The 17,438-nt window shown below is 43.1% G+C and overlaps 5 protein-coding genes across 5 annotated transcripts; 1 reads left to right on the top strand and 4 right to left on the bottom strand.

The window, feature by feature from the left end:
- Positions 1-390: 390 nt before the first annotated feature.
- Positions 391-2,078, bottom strand: EAF02_008547 (uncharacterized protein; the record flags this gene model as incomplete). Its single annotated transcript, XM_038904595.1, has 3 exons — positions 391-960; positions 1,043-1,981; positions 2,058-2,078. 3 exons carry the CDS (start codon positions 2,076-2,078, stop codon positions 391-393), a joined length of 1,530 nt encoding a protein of 509 aa, XP_038755652.1.
- Positions 2,079-3,293: 1,215 nt separating this feature from the next.
- EAF02_008546 (uncharacterized protein) lies at positions 3,294-8,173 on the bottom strand (the record flags this gene model as incomplete). Its single annotated transcript, XM_038904594.1, is given in 4 exon segments — positions 3,294-6,704; positions 6,724-7,270; positions 7,325-7,675; positions 7,729-8,173. The coding sequence occupies 4 exon segments, from the start codon at positions 7,872-7,874 to the stop codon at positions 3,294-3,296; spliced, it is 4,455 nt and encodes a 1,484-aa protein (XP_038755651.1). The 5' UTR covers positions 7,875-8,173.
- Positions 8,174-8,545: 372 nt separating this feature from the next.
- EAF02_008545 (uncharacterized protein) lies at positions 8,546-12,499 on the top strand (the record flags this gene model as incomplete). Its single annotated transcript, XM_038904593.1, has 6 exons — positions 8,546-8,587; positions 8,659-8,708; positions 8,759-9,078; positions 9,135-11,030; positions 11,085-12,205; positions 12,257-12,499. The coding sequence occupies 6 exons, from the start codon at positions 8,546-8,548 to the stop codon at positions 12,497-12,499; spliced, it is 3,672 nt and encodes a 1,223-aa protein (XP_038755650.1).
- Positions 12,500-12,853: 354 nt separating this feature from the next.
- On the bottom strand, positions 12,854-14,191 carry EAF02_008544 (uncharacterized protein; the record flags this gene model as incomplete). The annotated part of the gene is made up of 4 exons (XM_038904592.1): positions 12,854-13,343; positions 13,503-13,597; positions 13,737-13,893; positions 13,998-14,191. The coding sequence occupies 4 exons, from the start codon at positions 14,189-14,191 to the stop codon at positions 13,187-13,189; spliced, it is 603 nt and encodes a 200-aa protein (XP_038755649.1). The 3' UTR covers positions 12,854-13,186.
- Positions 14,192-14,966: 775 nt separating this feature from the next.
- On the bottom strand, positions 14,967-16,605 carry EAF02_008543 (uncharacterized protein; the record flags this gene model as incomplete). The annotated part of the gene is made up of 2 exons (XM_038904591.1): positions 14,967-16,182; positions 16,235-16,605. The coding sequence occupies 2 exons, from the start codon at positions 16,603-16,605 to the stop codon at positions 14,967-14,969; spliced, it is 1,587 nt and encodes a 528-aa protein (XP_038755648.1).
- Between the last annotated feature and the right edge of the window lie 833 nt (positions 16,606-17,438).

Raw genomic sequence — 17,438 nt, 5'->3', positions numbered from 1 at the left:
GGTCTATTTAAATTCATTTCTTTGCCTCCCCCTTCTGGCTACCATGAAAGCTCATATCACTAACATCCGCTTATTTTAGTATGATCACCTCCTCCCACGCTATGCATATCCTTCAACAGACCGATAAGTCGCCAGCAGTCATTATATAACAGCAGCCACACATTCTAATACTCTTCGACACTCATAAGAGTATCGACGGAGTCATTCGACAGATCCCATTCAAAGATGGAGATTAAAGTACTTTGATGACCCACCTCTGCGCCTGCACTATTATCTGGACCCAAGTGTTTTTGTATTGCTCCGAGAAGTCTGTGTCTCGCATTCAGTGCTTGGACTCAGAAAGAGGGTCCAGATGATTTTGTTCAGGTGCAGATTGAACTTTCTGTGGTCTTAATCTTGGCTATTATCACTGTCTTGTTCATACTGTTGAAAGTCTGCAGCGGTTAGGTTCTCAAACTGATATTGAACTTGCCGTGCTTGCTGGGGTCTCCAGTATCTTTCGGCCTGGAGATTGGAAGAGTTTTGTTGGGCATTTTGCTGAGGGCTCACAAGATTCTGGAAGTCATTGTTATCTCGTTGAACATGTTGGCGAGGTGCGTAAGGCCCATGAAGTTGATGCTGTTCAAAGTTTTGTTGTCCTTGACCATATTGTTGATACATTCCACAGACTTGATTTTTGAATTGTAATGGGCTTTTCTGGTTATACCGCTGATTCATCACATCACTTTGGGCATGAGACTGGTTGAAGCCTTGCTGATAATGCTGCTGCTGCAAATTGTATCTTTGGTCCTGTGGTGGAGTGTAGTTTTGTGTTGTTGTATATTGGGGCATATGTCCGTAAGTTTGTTGTGTCTGTTGTGTTGACTTTCCGAGCCCTTGAGCATGGAAAGTATCATTTCCGTGATGCATAGCCAATTTTCGCATCCCAAATGCCTGTTTTTGAGATCGGGTCATATTCTCCTGCTGAGAATAGTAAGGAGACGCAACTTTATCATGTTGTTGCTTCATTTCCAGATCCTGGATGTTGGCCTTGGTTTCTGACCTGCCGTTGGTTAGACTGATGTGATGTTTCATGACTGCGATCTGATTGAACGGGTGGTTGCGGCACATGTCCTCCGGGGTGTATAAGACTCTGCAGCCCTTGCCCAACGCGCTGTGCTCCCCGAACTCGGTCCCTTTCAAGTGGTCCGGCATAAAACTGGGACTGCCTGTCATTGACCCGAAACATGGAAGTAGCTGGTTGAAATGGCGGTACAGTTGGTCGAAACTGGAACTTTGGTGCCGACGGATGTGCTTGCGAATTTTGCGCTGCCACAGACACAGGTATGGAAGCTATAACATGACTTTGTGCCTCAGAGCTGTTTGAGACGCGGGTATCACTTTGCATGTCATTAGTTGAAGACTCTACAATAGTAGACACCTTTAGCTTCTTTGAACTTTGCTCTTCAGGTGTTACCTCAATCGTCGATTTCCACTTAAAGGGAGGGAGGTTTTTGCCGCCTTCAGAAAAAGCAAAGACGCCACAACCCTCCGCAATAGCTGCCATCCGAAAGAGATTGAGATTATCAATCTGTGACTGGTTATTCCAATCGAAGTTCCTAAACTTAGCATACGTGCGAACAATAATATGCTCTGGGTCGTGATAGTCGCAGCTGACGAAGAAGAACTTGGTCGAATCGCGAATGCCTCGTATTGCAGCTGTGATATCTGCATGTTCCGAAGGATGAGAACTATGTTTGATCTCGAAAAACAACTCCTTGAGGAGCTTAGGGTTCATATTTTCGACAAGACAAAAGTCCTTTGATCTGTGACGGAAAAATCCAGAAAAAGCTTCGCGGCATCCTTTTTCGAAGATAAAGCTATGATCCATCCGATCATCTTGGAGAATAGGTGTAGCCCCTCTTGCCGTATTCCTTGATGAGAAGTTTTTCTGATGGGTGCGCAATTCAGCAGGAAAGGCCGGATGGTCCTGATTGAACGGCTACGAACAAATTAGTCAAGAGACCTGAAAGATGACAAGATTTGAAATTGCTTTTGAAGGAAAAGGAGATACTCACGAAAAATGGCCTAAAAGGCATATTGAATTCTGTTTGAACTTTCACTCAACGTTCTGTGTAAGCTCTTTGTGAAATTCAGGAGTGGTAACAGTAAGTTGTGATGGTCCTCTGGATTGAGCCAAAATAATTTTTATCCTTTATCAAAGTTCAGTAGCACAATTCTACTCTTGTTGATGAAAGTTGAAACTTGTATAATCTCAAAGGGTGATAATGCTACCCATAACTTTGGTTTGCAGATGTCCAAGTTTTAGTAGACTTTTGGAGTTGTAGGTTTTTGAATTGGATACAGCTCTTTTAAACCAGCCAAAATCCAGAGGAATGTGCTCGGACCTCCAACCTCTATTGAATACTCAGGCACTCAGCAGAGGTGAATTCGAACTATGACTGACATATATCATGCTGAGGAGAAACATGTAAACTTGATTTGGTTTTGATTGTGTTTCTATTGGTCATAATGCACAATGTTTGGGGGAAAAAAACTTCTTCATGACAAGGGGCGACTAAAGTACTTTCAATATAGAGAGCTAAAATTGGCCTGCTCAATGCTCCATATGAACTTCAAAGGCATACTAATGGAGGGACAAGGGTCCAGGAATTATCAGAGTTAGGTTATGTCAGACTGAATGAATATATATCATATACTTATTGGTGTTGAGTGTTTACTATTTAAGTGTGATTTTTCTTCATTCTTTATATTTATAAATCACTAGATGCTTCTACACTTTGCTTTGCAAATATAATCTGCTTTGCTTTCTCCTCTTGATTCTTTGATCCTATAGCCAACGCTTCGATTTATGTATAAAAGCAGAGATATAGTGTTCACTCAAAGCGATTAAAGCTCTGAGTCTTTCATAGAGCTGAAGCAGTATACAATTCTTTAGCTTACTGGCTATGGATTGGGATATAACGGATGCATAATTGGAACATGATGTTTGTAATGAATAACTGCTCCATAACTCATACAAATCATACTTATTTCTTACTTCATTCTTGTACTGCAGTCAGGCAATGCGGGATGAAAACACGGGGATCAGTTACACTAAAGCATAGGTATCATATACAAAGGCTTGAGTCAATGATGCTTGTGTAACTATTAACACTCCTCATTTAATACTGCAATGATGAAGCTTGAAATATCAAGAAAACGAAGCAAACAAGCACGCAAACAAAGGGATCAAGACAAATAGGGTAATATTTTTCTCATCATACGAAGACTAATTCTCTATTCCAGCTAATCTACAACTCATCTTTCTTAGTTTTTGTGTCCACCGTCTCCTCCAATGTTCTACTTTTCGTATTTCTACCCTCCGCACTCTCGTTTCCATTCACATTAATTCCCTTTCTCTTCTTATCAACAGCGGCAATCTCATCGTCATACAATGTCCACTCCGGTACCTGTCTCCTTGCTCTATCCAACTTCGGTTCCTTGGTCAACGGATTGTTACACAGATCAATCGTTCTCGCTTCTTTAAGACTCTCGTCACTGCACCAAGTTTCACACCAAAGCCATTCTTGCGGTAGACTATGGATAGGAAGAACCTGTTGCATATGGTTTGGTAGATCTTGATCCAAGTTTGACAAACTATTTGGGTCTGCAGAGAGAGATTGATATTGTTGGCGAAGACGATCTCCTGCAGCAATCTGGCGGAATCGGCGGAGATCCACGACGTAAAGGGCACTAATATGGTATGGTAAGCCGCGAAGGAATTTCTCCCAGTAGCCTTGTTTCCAGAAACGGAAACCCTCCATTTCGGTTCTGCTATCGCACATAGGAGTGAAGCCGTATGGTGCACCTTGGAGATCATGATTTACGAGCTCGATCATATCGGTACGAACGATTTGATCGGCGTCCACGAAGATAACCTTGTCGAGGGATAATGGGAAAAGAACATCCAAGAAGAGGATTTTATAGCCCCAAATCTCACGTTGCTTCTCAGTTTGTCCTCGAAGCCAATGAGGCCATTTATACGTCACCATTTCGTACTTGAAGCCATATTCTGCGGCAAGATAAGGAATGAAATCTTTGAAAGATGGGGACAGAAATTGCTCAATAAACCAGAATTTTACCGTGTGCTTCGTGTTCTTCATGACACTGACCATCATGATATTCAGCATACGCTCATAAAGATGACCGCTAGCAACAGAAAAGATGTTGATCTCGGCCTGTTCTTCCACCGCAGCAGCAGCTTTTGTTTTGCTACCTAAGATGCCTTGCGCAAAGTTTAATCCTCGGGAGACGTAATCCATTGCAGATTCAACCTTAGCTTCAAGGACATCTTCTCCTTCCATACCAGGCTTGCGAGAAAGACGAGGATATAAAGTGGCTCCTTGAAAGCTCATGAGAACAACTTCTGTGGTACTATCACCAGGAACAGGCGCCCATCCTTTTGAGCCTATGCTATCAATTTTAAATATTTCGGATGTTCTTCCACTCTGTAGATCAATCTTGTAAAATCCAGGATTGGCTTTGAATTGGAAGTACCCTAGGTTAGACATGATTATGGTGTCGGCAAAGTGTGGGTCTCTTTCGGTTCCTAGAATGAGCTGTGCTCCGCGAGGAGGACTACCAGATGGCATGTCCCTCGAGTGACCTTCAATGAGAATATGCTCAAGCTCATATAATGCATCTACATCAGCCTTGATAGAGCTGAGTTTGATGTTATCTGGATCGTGGATAGAAACTTTAGGGGCAACTAGCCATGCTGGTGGTATGTCCAACTTGACAGTCAACAAGGCCTCCTGTGGCACACCAGTGAACGAGGCACCAGGCTCGATCAAAGCACCTTCGTCGTCAAAATTAGGCTTCGAATCTAGAACATATCTATAAAATCTCTTGACGGGAAGCTCTTGGAGACGTTCTTTGGGGTTTAAGAACATCTTAAGATAGACTCCTTCAAGTTCAGATATAGCCTTCACGATTGGAACCCACTTCTGTCCTTGTTCGCTAGCTGGATCGATAGTAACAGTCATATGTATGGTTGCAGTTGACGAATCTCCTGTTTCGATGGATGTATAAGAAGAGTTCCAAACGTCGAATGCACTGATTCTATTAGTTGGTGCTTGCTCAAATATGCCATCGGGTGTATCTGATACAGATGACAATGCAACCATCGAGGAGATTTTGGCACCAGCTAAAGGATCAGCAATCTTATCTGACAATCCGAGACTTTGCATAGCAGCATAAACAGGAGTTATGCGTTTGGCACGTTCGTATGAGATCAACTGCTCAAAGTCTTCTTGGTTAAGTTCGGAACCAGCAGGTATTGGCCCAACAAGCCGTCCATTAAGCAAGATTGCATTTTCACCTGGAGATAGGCCTGCAGCTCGGACCAATGGACCGGCTTCCTTCCAATAATTCCTTGCGGAATTTTGAGTCGTAAGATCCAATTCAGGTCCTTCAGGGCTCACTAAACTAGGCAAAATTTGTGTGTCCACAAGTGGTTTGTCTGAATTCTTCTGGATATGTGAAAACAAATAGGTGCTGAAATCCGATGTTTCCATTTCACCGGGGGAATTATGGACGATGATAATCTCGAGAGCTGGAACAGATTCTCGAAATGAAGCCGCGGATAAAAGGAGGTCTAAACCAGAAGCGGATGATAAATCTGCTACCAAAATCATATGAGCCCAATCCTCCTTAGGCGATGCCGAATCTGATCCAATCTTAGGCAATTTGGAAAGAAGATCTTCATGTTGCTTCGAAAGAGTGGTAACATCAATTATCTTCAGATTCTTGTCGCTTTCTGGGACTATAATGGAGTTTCGTCGTGGCGTTGCTTCAGAGAGGAAGAAGTCTGGGATGTAAGATTCTTGGGTGAATATCTCGTTGAAAACTCCCTGCTGAATCACTTGCAAGTCTGCGGTGAGTCGCTGAACCATTGCTTGCAACCAATTTTCGTCTCTGGGGAGCGCAACTCCATCTACAAAGATTGGTGGAAAGTCGCCATTCGCAGATAGTCTTGTGGTCCAGCGGCTTGCAGCATCAATTTGATCATTGTAATGATCTGACTTCAGCAAGTCTACAAGAGGAATTGCTATCTTCTCGGCTCGAACCTCTCGACCCTCGATAGCGGCTTGGAAAGACTTTTCAGTGGGGCTAGCTGCCCCATGCACGACGGAAGCCTCGAGATAAGCAATAGCTCCAGAGAGTCCATAAACATCCAAAAGATGATACAAGACTCTTGTTTGCTCTACAGCGGCTGGAGAAGTGGTGATTGGAACAAGCCCGATATGGAGGACTAACTTCCTTTTGACGAAGCTTGCAAGTGTTTCAGCGACGAGTGCGACATCTTCTATCGTGCTGAAATCCACTGGTATAACCAAGTTGAAAATTTCCTTGCGGACTGAAGGTAGCTGGCCAGGATATGTTCTTTGGAGTAAAGCGCCAAGAGTCTCGGGAAATTCTTGGTAGCGTTTATCCTTTTCGATGTCATTCAACCACATGATAACATTACCTCCCTCAATCTCATCTCTCCAATCAAATCTCTGAACGTCTCCATCACTCTTAGCTTCGGAAATGCTAGAATGGGAAAGCAACTGAACAGCTTCAGGTCCTGTCAATCCAAGATCACGAACACCATTGATCAGTCTTCTTTCCTTTCGTAAGATATCCAGGATACTTATAGCATCAATCTGACGATCAATCATCTGTACACCGTTCACCCACCATACGTTGATACCAGCGGGGGACCAATTTGCCCGCGTTGTAATTGTGCTCCGCAAAGAAGTCGGAAGAGACGTTGTGTGAACTTATAGCACTGGAATGTTTTGGAAAGTCTTGTGAAAGCTTGATGAGGGAATCAAATGGCTTGTCACTCTGCATAACAAAACTAGATGCTTTGAGCCCCAGTGAAGAAAGCTCTGATGTGGAGAGGGGCTTGAGATCAGCTACCTCCTCGTCTTCAAACTTGACCTTGGCCTCGGTCTTGGATTTAGTTGTTCCCTCGTCATCTTTGCGGTCATCAATAACTATATAGTCAGTTCTTTTAAGGGCGAGTTCTACACCATAGCCCGGAATCATGAGAGGCTTATTCGAGCCAGCATCGATCGCTCGCCTATGACGGAGACGATAAGATGTTTTGCCTTCACGGGCAGTTTTAACCAAGGTTTTGTGGAATAAACCAAATGTTGAGGATGTTATATCAGCATATAATATGGAATGGGGTCCCGTAGGATTCCCGAGAACATAGTCAAACGGTAGTTCTTGTGTTTGTCTATAAGCTAACTATTAGCCACCTGATGATATTACTTGATCACTCAAAACTCACGAATCGCCGGTCACGGTTCCATGAGGCTCATCCAATGTGGGAGAACAATACTGATGCCCATCAAAGAGCACCCATGTTGGACAGGATGAATCTTGCTCTGTTTGTATAGATGCCTCTGCGGCAGTGTGGTAATATTGGAATTGTGCTTCAATGCGCGGTGCAGCCACTCTCATTGACAATGCAAGCTTGTATGATGAAAGTGCCTCCGGATCCAGATGACCATCTTCTGTCAGAACTTTTATAAACTTGTCATATAGGTCTTTGTCGGTGGATGCTTTTGCAAAATAGCCGTCTGCAATCCGGTCAAGGAGAGGGAAGTACGAGGATGCATTTTCCGTTGCTGCAGTTTCCCTACACGAATATCAGTATAGCTAGAAAGACACTCTAAGGAGATTTAAACATACAGCAGCTCAAGGAGATATGGGGCTGAGGGAAAGGATGTTTGCAAGCCAACATTGATGGATGGGCTAGCAGAAACACAGATGGAATGAAGATATGTAGATGCCAATAGAGCTCCCGAGAGTCCCCATGGCAAAGTGAAGCCTCCCATCTTGACTGTGGAGTTCTAAAACCTTCGGCTGGGTGTTGAAAGACGCTCCTCTATCCGGTCTTTCATAGGGGAGCTTCCCCAAGCTAGAGATAAGGCTAATAAGGCTAACGATGGCAGACAACTCTTTGAAGCTATTGTCCGCCTGAAGATCAAGACAAAAAGAAAGTTTACGATGTATTATCAAATTTGAGACATGAGCAGCATAAATATCATAAACAAAATTCACTTGAAAAGTTCCTTACTCGTAGAATATGAAGATATTATAGACAAGGCTGACCAGAATTGAGGTCTTATCGCATTCCCCTCAAGGGACAGATTTCCATAATCTAGAGCTCCAACCAAAAGTGGTTCAGGATTGTTTCGAGCTCCTGTGGCTGGTGAAGCTTTTGGTGCTAATTGGGTGGCAGCCTTGTCAATTGAGTGCGTTGATGCCTTATTTGCGGGAAACAGCAACGTCGCATTTCACACGCTTCGATGTTTGATACCATATCCTCCTGTACTTTACCTTAATTTCAAACAAACCACCGGATATCTTTTCTTCTTACGTCTTTCTCCAGAATACTGTGCACTGTACTTGAGAAAGTGTCATATTAGGAGAAGATTAATTTAATTCGCCCAGTTACTTGATGCGCAACGTATAGGGCTGTTCGTCATTCAGAGCATCGGTCAACATGGCATCTAATTCCAATTCCTCCCCTACGATGCTGACGAAGGTACGTCGCGACATCTTGCCCTTAAACTAAGAAGCTCATCCAATGGGTTATAATACTGACACGTATATAAGTTCGAGTCGAAATCTTCCAGAGCAAAGGGCATTGCTTTCCATCCTAAACGGTTCGTTCACAAACTCAATGCGCAACACCTATACCTAACTATATTCATAGGCCATGGATTCTAGTTTCTTTACACTCTTCGACCATTCAGCTATGGGATTATCGCATGGGAACATTGATTGATAGATTTGAAGAGCATGATGGGCCAGTTCGAGGAATTGACTTCCACAAGACACAACCCCTCTTTGTCTCCGGTGGTGATGATTACAAGATTAAGGTCTGGTCATTGCAGACTCGTAGATGTCTATTTACCTTGAATGGTCATTTAGATTATGTTCGCACAGTTTTCTTTCATCATGAGCTTCCTTGGATCATTTCCAGTTCGGACGATCAAACTATTAGGATATGGAACTGGCAGAATCGCTCTCTAAGTAAGCTGGGAATGGCTCAACATTGTATTCGCATACGATACTAATCTTCTTCTCAGTTTGCACAATGACCGGTCACAATCATTACACAATGTGCGCTCAATTCCATCCCAAAGACGATTTGGTAGTTTCTGCATCCCTTGATCAATCGGTTCGAGTTTGGGATATTTCAGGCTTGCGAAAGAAACACTCGGCGCCAACTTCTATGACTTTCGAAGACCAGATGTCAAGAGGGAACCAGGCCCAAGCAGATATGTTTGGAAATACCGATGCTGTAGTCAAATTCGTACTTGAAGGACACGATAGAGGTGTGAATTGGGTAGCTTTCCATCCAACCTTACCTCTGATCGTATCTGCTGGTGACGATCGACTTGTGAAGTTATGGCGAATGAGCGAAACAAAGGCATGGGAAGTCGATACCTGCCGGGGGCACTTCCAAAACGCATCTGGATGCTTATTCCACCCTCATCAGGATTTGATCTTGTCAGTTGGCGAAGATAAAACTATCCGAGTTTGGGATCTCAATAAACGTACATCGGTACAGTCATTCAAGCGAGAGAATGATAGATTTTGGGTCATTGCAGCTCACCCTGAGATAAACCTTTTTGCTGCTGGACACGATAATGGTGTCATGGTATTCAAACTTGAGCGAGAACGCCCAGCATCTGCCTTCTATCAGAACAACCTCTTTTACATCACCAAGGATAAACATGTCAAATCTTATGATTTCCAAAAGAATATTGAAAGTCCAACACTCTTGACCTTGAAGAAACTTGGAAGCCCTTGGGTCCCACCTAGATACTTTCCTACAACCCAGCCGAAGAGCTGTCTTGTCACTTCTCCTGCAGATGGCGGTTCATATGAACTCATCAATCTTCCTAGAGATGGAGCCGGTTCAATGGATTCAAATGACACAAAGCGAGGCCAAGGTACTTCTGCTGTTTTTGTAGCACGAAACAGATTCGCCGTTTTGAATGCTACAACTCAACAAATCGATATCAAAGATCTTTCCAACTCCACAACCAAGACCATCAAGCCTCCAAATGGAACTACCGATATTTACTTTGGTGGAACTGGTAATCTTTTGTTGATTACCCCCACTGCTGTTCATTTATATGATATCCAGCAAAAGAAAGCAACTGCTGAACTTGCTGTATCAGGTGTCAAGTATGTTGTCTGGTCTAACGATGGTTTATACGCAGCTCTCTTGAGCAAGCATAATGTCACGATTGTCACAAAATCCTTAGAACAAGTCAGCACCCTTCACGAAACCATCCGCATCAAGAGTGCAACCTGGGATGATGCAGGCGTTCTTCTTTACTCAACTTTGAATCACATTAAATACACTTTATTGAACGGAGACAATGGTATCGTTCGCACCCTCGATCAAACCGTCTATCTTGTCAGGGTTAAAGCACGTACTATGTACTGTTTGGACCGAAGTGCTAAGCCAAAGATTCTGAATATTGATCCTACTGAGTATCGTTTCAAGCTTGCCCTTGTGAAGCGAAACTATGAGGAGATGTTGCAAATCATCAAGAATTCCAGTCTGGTTGGTCAAAGTATCATCTCTTATTTGCAAAAGAAGGGTTACCCAGAGATTGCCTTACAATTCGTACAAGATCCACAAACTCGATTTGAATTGGCAATCGAGTGTGGTAACTTGGAAGTCGCAGTTGAAATGGCAAAGCAATTGGACCGACCAAAGTTGTGGTCCAGATTAACAGCGGAAGCTCTGGCTCACGGTAATCACCAAATTGTTGAGATGACGTATCAGAAGTTGCGACAATTTGACAAATTGTCGTTCCTGTATCTGGCCACTGGAGACGAAGCAAAATTAACGAGAATGGCCAAAATTGCGGAACATCGTGGCGATTTCACTGCCCGTTTCCAGAACGCTTTATACCTCGGAGATGTCCAGGATAGGATACAGATGTTCAAGGAGATTGACCTTTGTAAGTTTCCATTAAATACGTCGCTACTCACATACAAATACTAATCCAGATTAGATCCACTTGCTTATATGACCGCGAAATCGCACGGCTTTACAGAAGAATGCGAGTCAATTCTCGAGGCCACTGGCCTCACCGAAGATCAAATCACATTGCCTACCCTCGGATCGCCACTTACCCCTCCCAAACCTGTCATCCCCACCTTCAAGGCAAATTGGCCAACAAAGGCAACTTCGCAATCGTTCTTCGAGAAAGCCCTTCTTGGTCAAGTCGAGGGTCTCTCCCTAGAGGATGAACCTTCCGCTGCTGCAAATGGATTCGGTTTTGACGAAGCTGGAAATGATGAAGCCAAGACTGGTGCTCTCATTGAGGCCGATGATGATGATGAAGATGCTGCAGGATGGGATATGGGCGATGATATCGTCCCCGAGGTTGAGAATGATTTTGTCAATGTTGATAGTGCAGAGGCTGGCGCTGGTAGCAGTGAGGCTGATCTATGGGCTCGCAACTCTCCTATCGCTGCTGATCACGTTGCTGGCGGTTCTTTCGAAACTGCAATGCAATTGCTCAATCGTCAACTTGGCGCCGTCAACTTCGAGCCTTTGAAACCTAGATTCATGGAAATTTACCAAGCATCAAAGACTTACCTCCCGGCGTCCGCAAGTCTTTCGCCTTTGGTCAATTATGTTCGACGAACAGTTGATGAGACAGATCCTCGTAAGGTTCTTCCTATCATTCCACGAGATATCGAATCATTAGCAACCATCGACTTACAGAAAGGATACGATGCCATGCGACAAAACAAACTTGAAGATGGCGCTACCATATTCAAGGGCATCCTTCATGCTCTGCTTGTGAACGCTGTCTCAACCGCTTCCGAGGTATCAGAGGCAAAGAAACTCATCACGACAGCATCAGAATATAGTATAGCAATGGCTATCGAAATCTCGAGGCGGAAGATTGGAACTGCTGATGAAATCTCAAAATCACCAGAGAAACTCAAGCGCAGTTTGGAATTGTCAGCTTATTTCACTATTCCCAAGTTGGAGGTTGTTCATAGACAATTAGCTTTAACGAGTGCGATGAAATTGGCTTTCACCAGCAAGAACTATAACTCCGCGTTGAGCTTCGCCAACAGGATGTTGGCAAACGGTGGAAGTGCCAAGGTTCTTGAGAATGTAAGCAGCCTCCCACCACTATTTAATAATATCAACTGACAAAAATTTTAGGCTCGTAAGATTAAGGCTAATTGTGAACGCAACCCCAACGATACCCATGAAATTGAGTTTGATCAATTTGCTGAATTCGATGTCTGTGCTGCCTCTCACACACCTATTTACTCTGGCTCTCCATTCGAAGTCTGCGCATTCGATGGTAGCAAATATCAAGCAAAATATAAGGGTACTGTTTGTGCAGTATGTGGTGTCTGTGAGGTTGGTAAGAATGGAAGTGGATTGAAACTTGTTGCTTAAATGCAATGGTGGCATAAATTTAGGGTGGTGCAGGATGATTGAGATATCTTTTGGTTGAGGTGATAAAATTCATATTGGAGTTTGAGGAAAAATTATGCCGTTAAATTAGTTGATGAATGTAGAACGTTGTTCTTAACTGCTCATTTATAAATGAAGATTATGTAGTTGCATTCCAGGTTTAGATGATGATTGCTGATAGAATTGTGCTTGTCAAGTGGCATAAGTCTGACTGTCTGAGTAGTGAACACAACCTCAGAGAAAGATGTCTATGGAATCGAAATCTCGCGATCCAAGATTGGTGGGATCATTTGGAATCCTTCTTAGAAAATTAGATTAGAGTGAGTCTTGCATAGGAGCAACACTCAAGCTCGCAACAATCGAACCAACGAATCTGGGTTAGAGATTGACGGATTTAATGGCAGCACTGGCGATATTGAAATGTTATAGCCAACATGATACCCGTTTCAAATTTCTAATCTCACTTTGTTGCCTCTCCTTTTCCACATGATGCCGCTGTCACAAACCTTGCAATGCTCTCTATATCACATTTCTTCAGTATTTTGATGCTCATTATCTTCTCTTCCCTCATCTCTCTTCCTTTTCCCAATTTCACTTTCTCCAATCCATCTATACAACCATCCCGCAAACCCAAATTGTTAAACGCACTCAACATTCTATATTAGAGAATTACTCCCTACTCAACAGAGGCGATCTCTCTCCCACAGCAGCTTCTTCATCTACATTCACTTCTGTCCCTGCTGGCCCTGCATTCACATTCAGTTCGGATTCCCGACTTGTTTTGAGATCGTAAATAGCGAAGGCGAGAGTAGAGTAGAAGAGGAAACTATTTTGGGGGTGAGGGGGGTTAAATTAGTTTTGAATGGGGAGTGTGTTCTGTTATTAGGATTCTATGAGATATTACAGAAAAAAACCCCAAGAAGGGTGATAAGGTAGAAATAAGAGAATAGGTGAACGAATGGAACAGAAAGAGGGATACACATACGGTAAACCAAGAAAACTAATGATCGCCTGTGCGATTCGGGGCGTTCGCGATTGCGGTTGATTATAGGAGTTATGGACGGGACCAAAAATGCTATCCTATTATTTTATGAAGTTGGATTAGCTCAGGACTCTTACCACCTAGTACGAATTTGCACAAAGTCCTTTCCTCTCCTCTCTCTTTCGCTCTTTCTATCCACATACAAACTCTCAAAAACATAAAAAAAGTAAAACTTACGAAAAGTAACCAAAGCCAAACAGCACTCGCAAAACCGCTCTTTGCCACTTCTAACCAGACCATAAATTCTTTACTGATATCCCCACTATTCCCCCCTCGTTGAGTGATGATAATGAACAATATCGAAGCGGAAAAGAAGGCATTTGAGAGGGAGTTTCTAGGGTGTGTTGTGAGTTATCATGAGTGAGGGAGAAACGCAGGGGGGGGAGGAATCAAAAAATGTGAAACAAGATTTTCATGGAGGAGTACAAATAGACATACACAAATTCATAAATTGTAAAATTGGCATCCAGCGTTAAACACCAAAATGTAAATACGCCCGCATGTATCATCACGGGGAACGCAATGAGTGCTTGGAAGACTCCGATTGTGTGAGCCATGTTTTGGCCGAGGGAGCGGGGTGCGGGACGGGGGGGAGGGGGGCGGGGAGGAAGACGGGGTGGTGGGTACTGCATCCATGGTGGGAGAGGGCTTTGTATAGGGGGCGTGTAGGGTGTATTGATGATTTGTATTAAACGAGAGACGGTATAAATCTAGATGACAGAAAAACACAAAATGGTATCTCAAAACCGCACGAAAAGAAATTGATAATTTTCGTCTACGCGAGTATGATATACATATTCCCCAACCCCTCTTTTATAATCTCACGCCTTGCCAAGTAAGGAAGCATGATGTACATGAAGAAGAACGGGGGGAAACGGCGTAGCCGATAATATGGTAAAACGTGGTGGCCTGGTGCTCGGTTAATACGATTGGTGCTTATGAAGGAGCCTGATCTCGGGAGTGTGTGATTGGTTTATATGGTGAAGCCTAGAATATACGTACGAGATGGATAGATTGGTGAAACGGATTGTATGTATTATTTTTGGTGGTATTGTAATTATCCTATTAAGGAGATTTTGGGTTCAGAAGGAATTGTGTGCTAAGTGAGTAGGATTCATTTGACATAAAACTTTCTCGTCAAGCAAATTGCATTGCTATACATAATATAATTCGAGTACTTTTCGGGGTCAGAATATTTAGCTACATACAGATGTTCCTTTTTTAAGATCGATTCCCAAAGATTTTATGCCTGTCGGCATGCGATGTACCCATTTTGATGCTGGTGATATTACCGGCAATATCCACCAACAAGCTTTCATCCGATGGCTCATTAACCGCAGAGTTTGGACAATGTGAGTACTAAGAATATGATGTTCCAATTTTTCCATCATTCAAAGATTTTCATGCTCAAAGAGCCTCAACTCCAGCTGCAATCTCGTCAATCTCATCATTACCCCCCTCCACAAATTTATAAACACCCAACTGTCGCTTGTTAAAACACGTGCTAACAAAAATCATATCTTCATTCGTGATAGTAGGCTGTACTTTTTTCGGGGTGCCACTAAGTCGTCTCTTATTGAAATAGGAGCTTAGGAATACCAGACCTCCATCTCTTCTACCAGGCTGAACTGCGCTGGCATAACATAATTGAGATTTGTTGGTTGGGTTTGGCCATTTGGGAATTTCAATATTAATGGATGCGAGGACTTTAACGCTCCAGATGGTATCCTTTCGTTCTACTTTTAGGATTTTTGCGCCAACTTCCATGCATGACGCTAGTACTTGGAAGGAAATGTCATCGCTGGACTCAGTTCTGGATTCGTCTTCGGTTGGTCTGGGATATTCGTGGAGGAATTCAAGTCGGTATGCTCCACCTCCAACATCCAAATCTGCTACAACATCGATTGGTGTTTCCTCTGCAAGCTGATCATACGTTACTGGGCCGTGGGACCATTCCATGACAATGACTCTGACTTTATTGTCATAACTACCAGTTAAGAGAATCCATCTTTTACCCCCACATGGTAATGGTAAAATAGAGATAACAGCAGCATCATGCCCCGAGTATGACGTTTGCAAATTCAAATCAACATGGTTATCCCTATTACGGGGATTTCCTAGAATGCAAGTTCGGAGTTTCGAATCATCGCCTCCTGAAAAGATCCCGTGGAAATTTTCGGAAGATGTGTAAGGATGACAAGTCCAATAGCAACAATATGCATATTGAGGCTCCTCGCTAGAATATGGGATTTTCAAGGAATGCAATGATACTGGCGGTTCTTCCTTCCTCATGTGTAAGTCCGAACCGTGTATCTTGCCATATATAGCGCCAGTAATGTTAAGTATCTGAACGACTCCGGTTGAAGCCGTTACAGCTAAAGATAGGTAGCCATCTGTGGATGTTGAAGGACACCATGCAAAATAGGTGATCAGAACGGAATCATCAAATACTTTCCATGTATTGACGTGTTCGATATTGGGAGAAGTATCCTCATTAGTCGTTATTTTGAAGAGGGATATTTTGCCCGTGCTGGAGGAAACTGCAAAATAATCTTGGTCTGTGGGACAGAAGTGAAGATCATAAATCGCGCCATATGGATATGGACGTGATTGGCAAAGGGTTCTAATCATATCAGAGGTGACAAGAAGGACATACGCTCGTGAATGATGCTTACAAGGAACCATCCTCAAGATGATATAGCATTACACTTCCATTTCTTTTTTGGAGAGTCGATGGAGGTTCTGACTGGTCTTTCGATTCTTCCGAAATAATATCGCTGTCTTCGACAAAAACAAGTGGTTCGTGAGAATAATCGACTAAACTCAAAGGAGCTGAAGAGATTATTCCTTCTTTATTGGGAAAAGGGTCTGTATTCACAACGACTTCACTCGAAGCCTTCTCAACATTTACCCATGAGTCTTCATCTTCCTTATCTAACTCATAGGTACCAATGACGAACCATGAAGGGTTATTTGGCCAGAACTCTATGCAACTTGGAGGGAGGTCCAAGAGATCAGAATCAAGAACTTCGATCTTTGAGGCCATCTTTGATTGATTGATGGGGTTTTGGCATGGAGAACTTGTTTCTCATAAAAGATTTCCCTAGCAATATAGTAAGTGCAATGAGAGAAAGAGATGTCTGTTCTAAATGTTTCGTTTTTTTATTGCGATCTTGTCTCAAGGTTTAAACGGTTCCAAGGAAAAGTATTGTGAATTCAAGCCACATTGCACCGCCACCACATGCGATGAAGTCACCAGAAGGGTTAATTGCGAGATCTAGAACAAGAAGTCACAAAGTCACCAAGGCTTATTACTAGGTAGGTACCCAATGGATTCTCTCTTGCGCATCAATCTTCATCCTTCCTATATATCCCGCTCGCCGCCTCCAATATATTGAGGGGCAGCGGCGGATCGAGGTAAAATAAGTACCACACAATGTCCGCTTCGTTTCCACTTCTTTCATAACCATATCTCCATATATACTCCGTACTGCTTCTTCACCAAACATCTGCAAACATCTACGATCCCCTGTGGTTTGCTATGCATTCGGGTGTTTGCTTCCTCCATCCCTGGAGGAAAACGTATGCGGGTCATGTTTGCTGTTGAAAGGTCTAGGGGATGATTACTTCCAGGTGGAAATATCATTCCAATATGGAATTCAATATCAATGACTACCTATCCTCAAACTCCAAAGCATCAGATCCAAACACCCATCAGCAAACGTTCGAACGTTCTACAAGCTCAATATCTTGATTGACTCAAAACATCTCTGCTTCTCGTCATAGAAAGCAAGATTTGGATGCCCATCAAAAGACAGCATTCTGTGGTCCGTGCATAACCTTCCTTGAAGTGAATTCCCCTCAACACTTCCAAAGTTG

The sequence above is a fragment of the Botrytis sinoallii genome (assembly GCF_014898435.1).
Source record: "Botrytis sinoallii strain Bc 23 chromosome Unknown BSIN_016, whole genome shotgun sequence".
Taxonomy (NCBI): Eukaryota; Fungi; Ascomycota; class Leotiomycetes; order Helotiales; family Sclerotiniaceae; genus Botrytis; species Botrytis sinoallii.
Note: the sequence above shows the minus strand (reverse complement) of the source record. Positions and strands in the feature narration are given on the sequence as shown.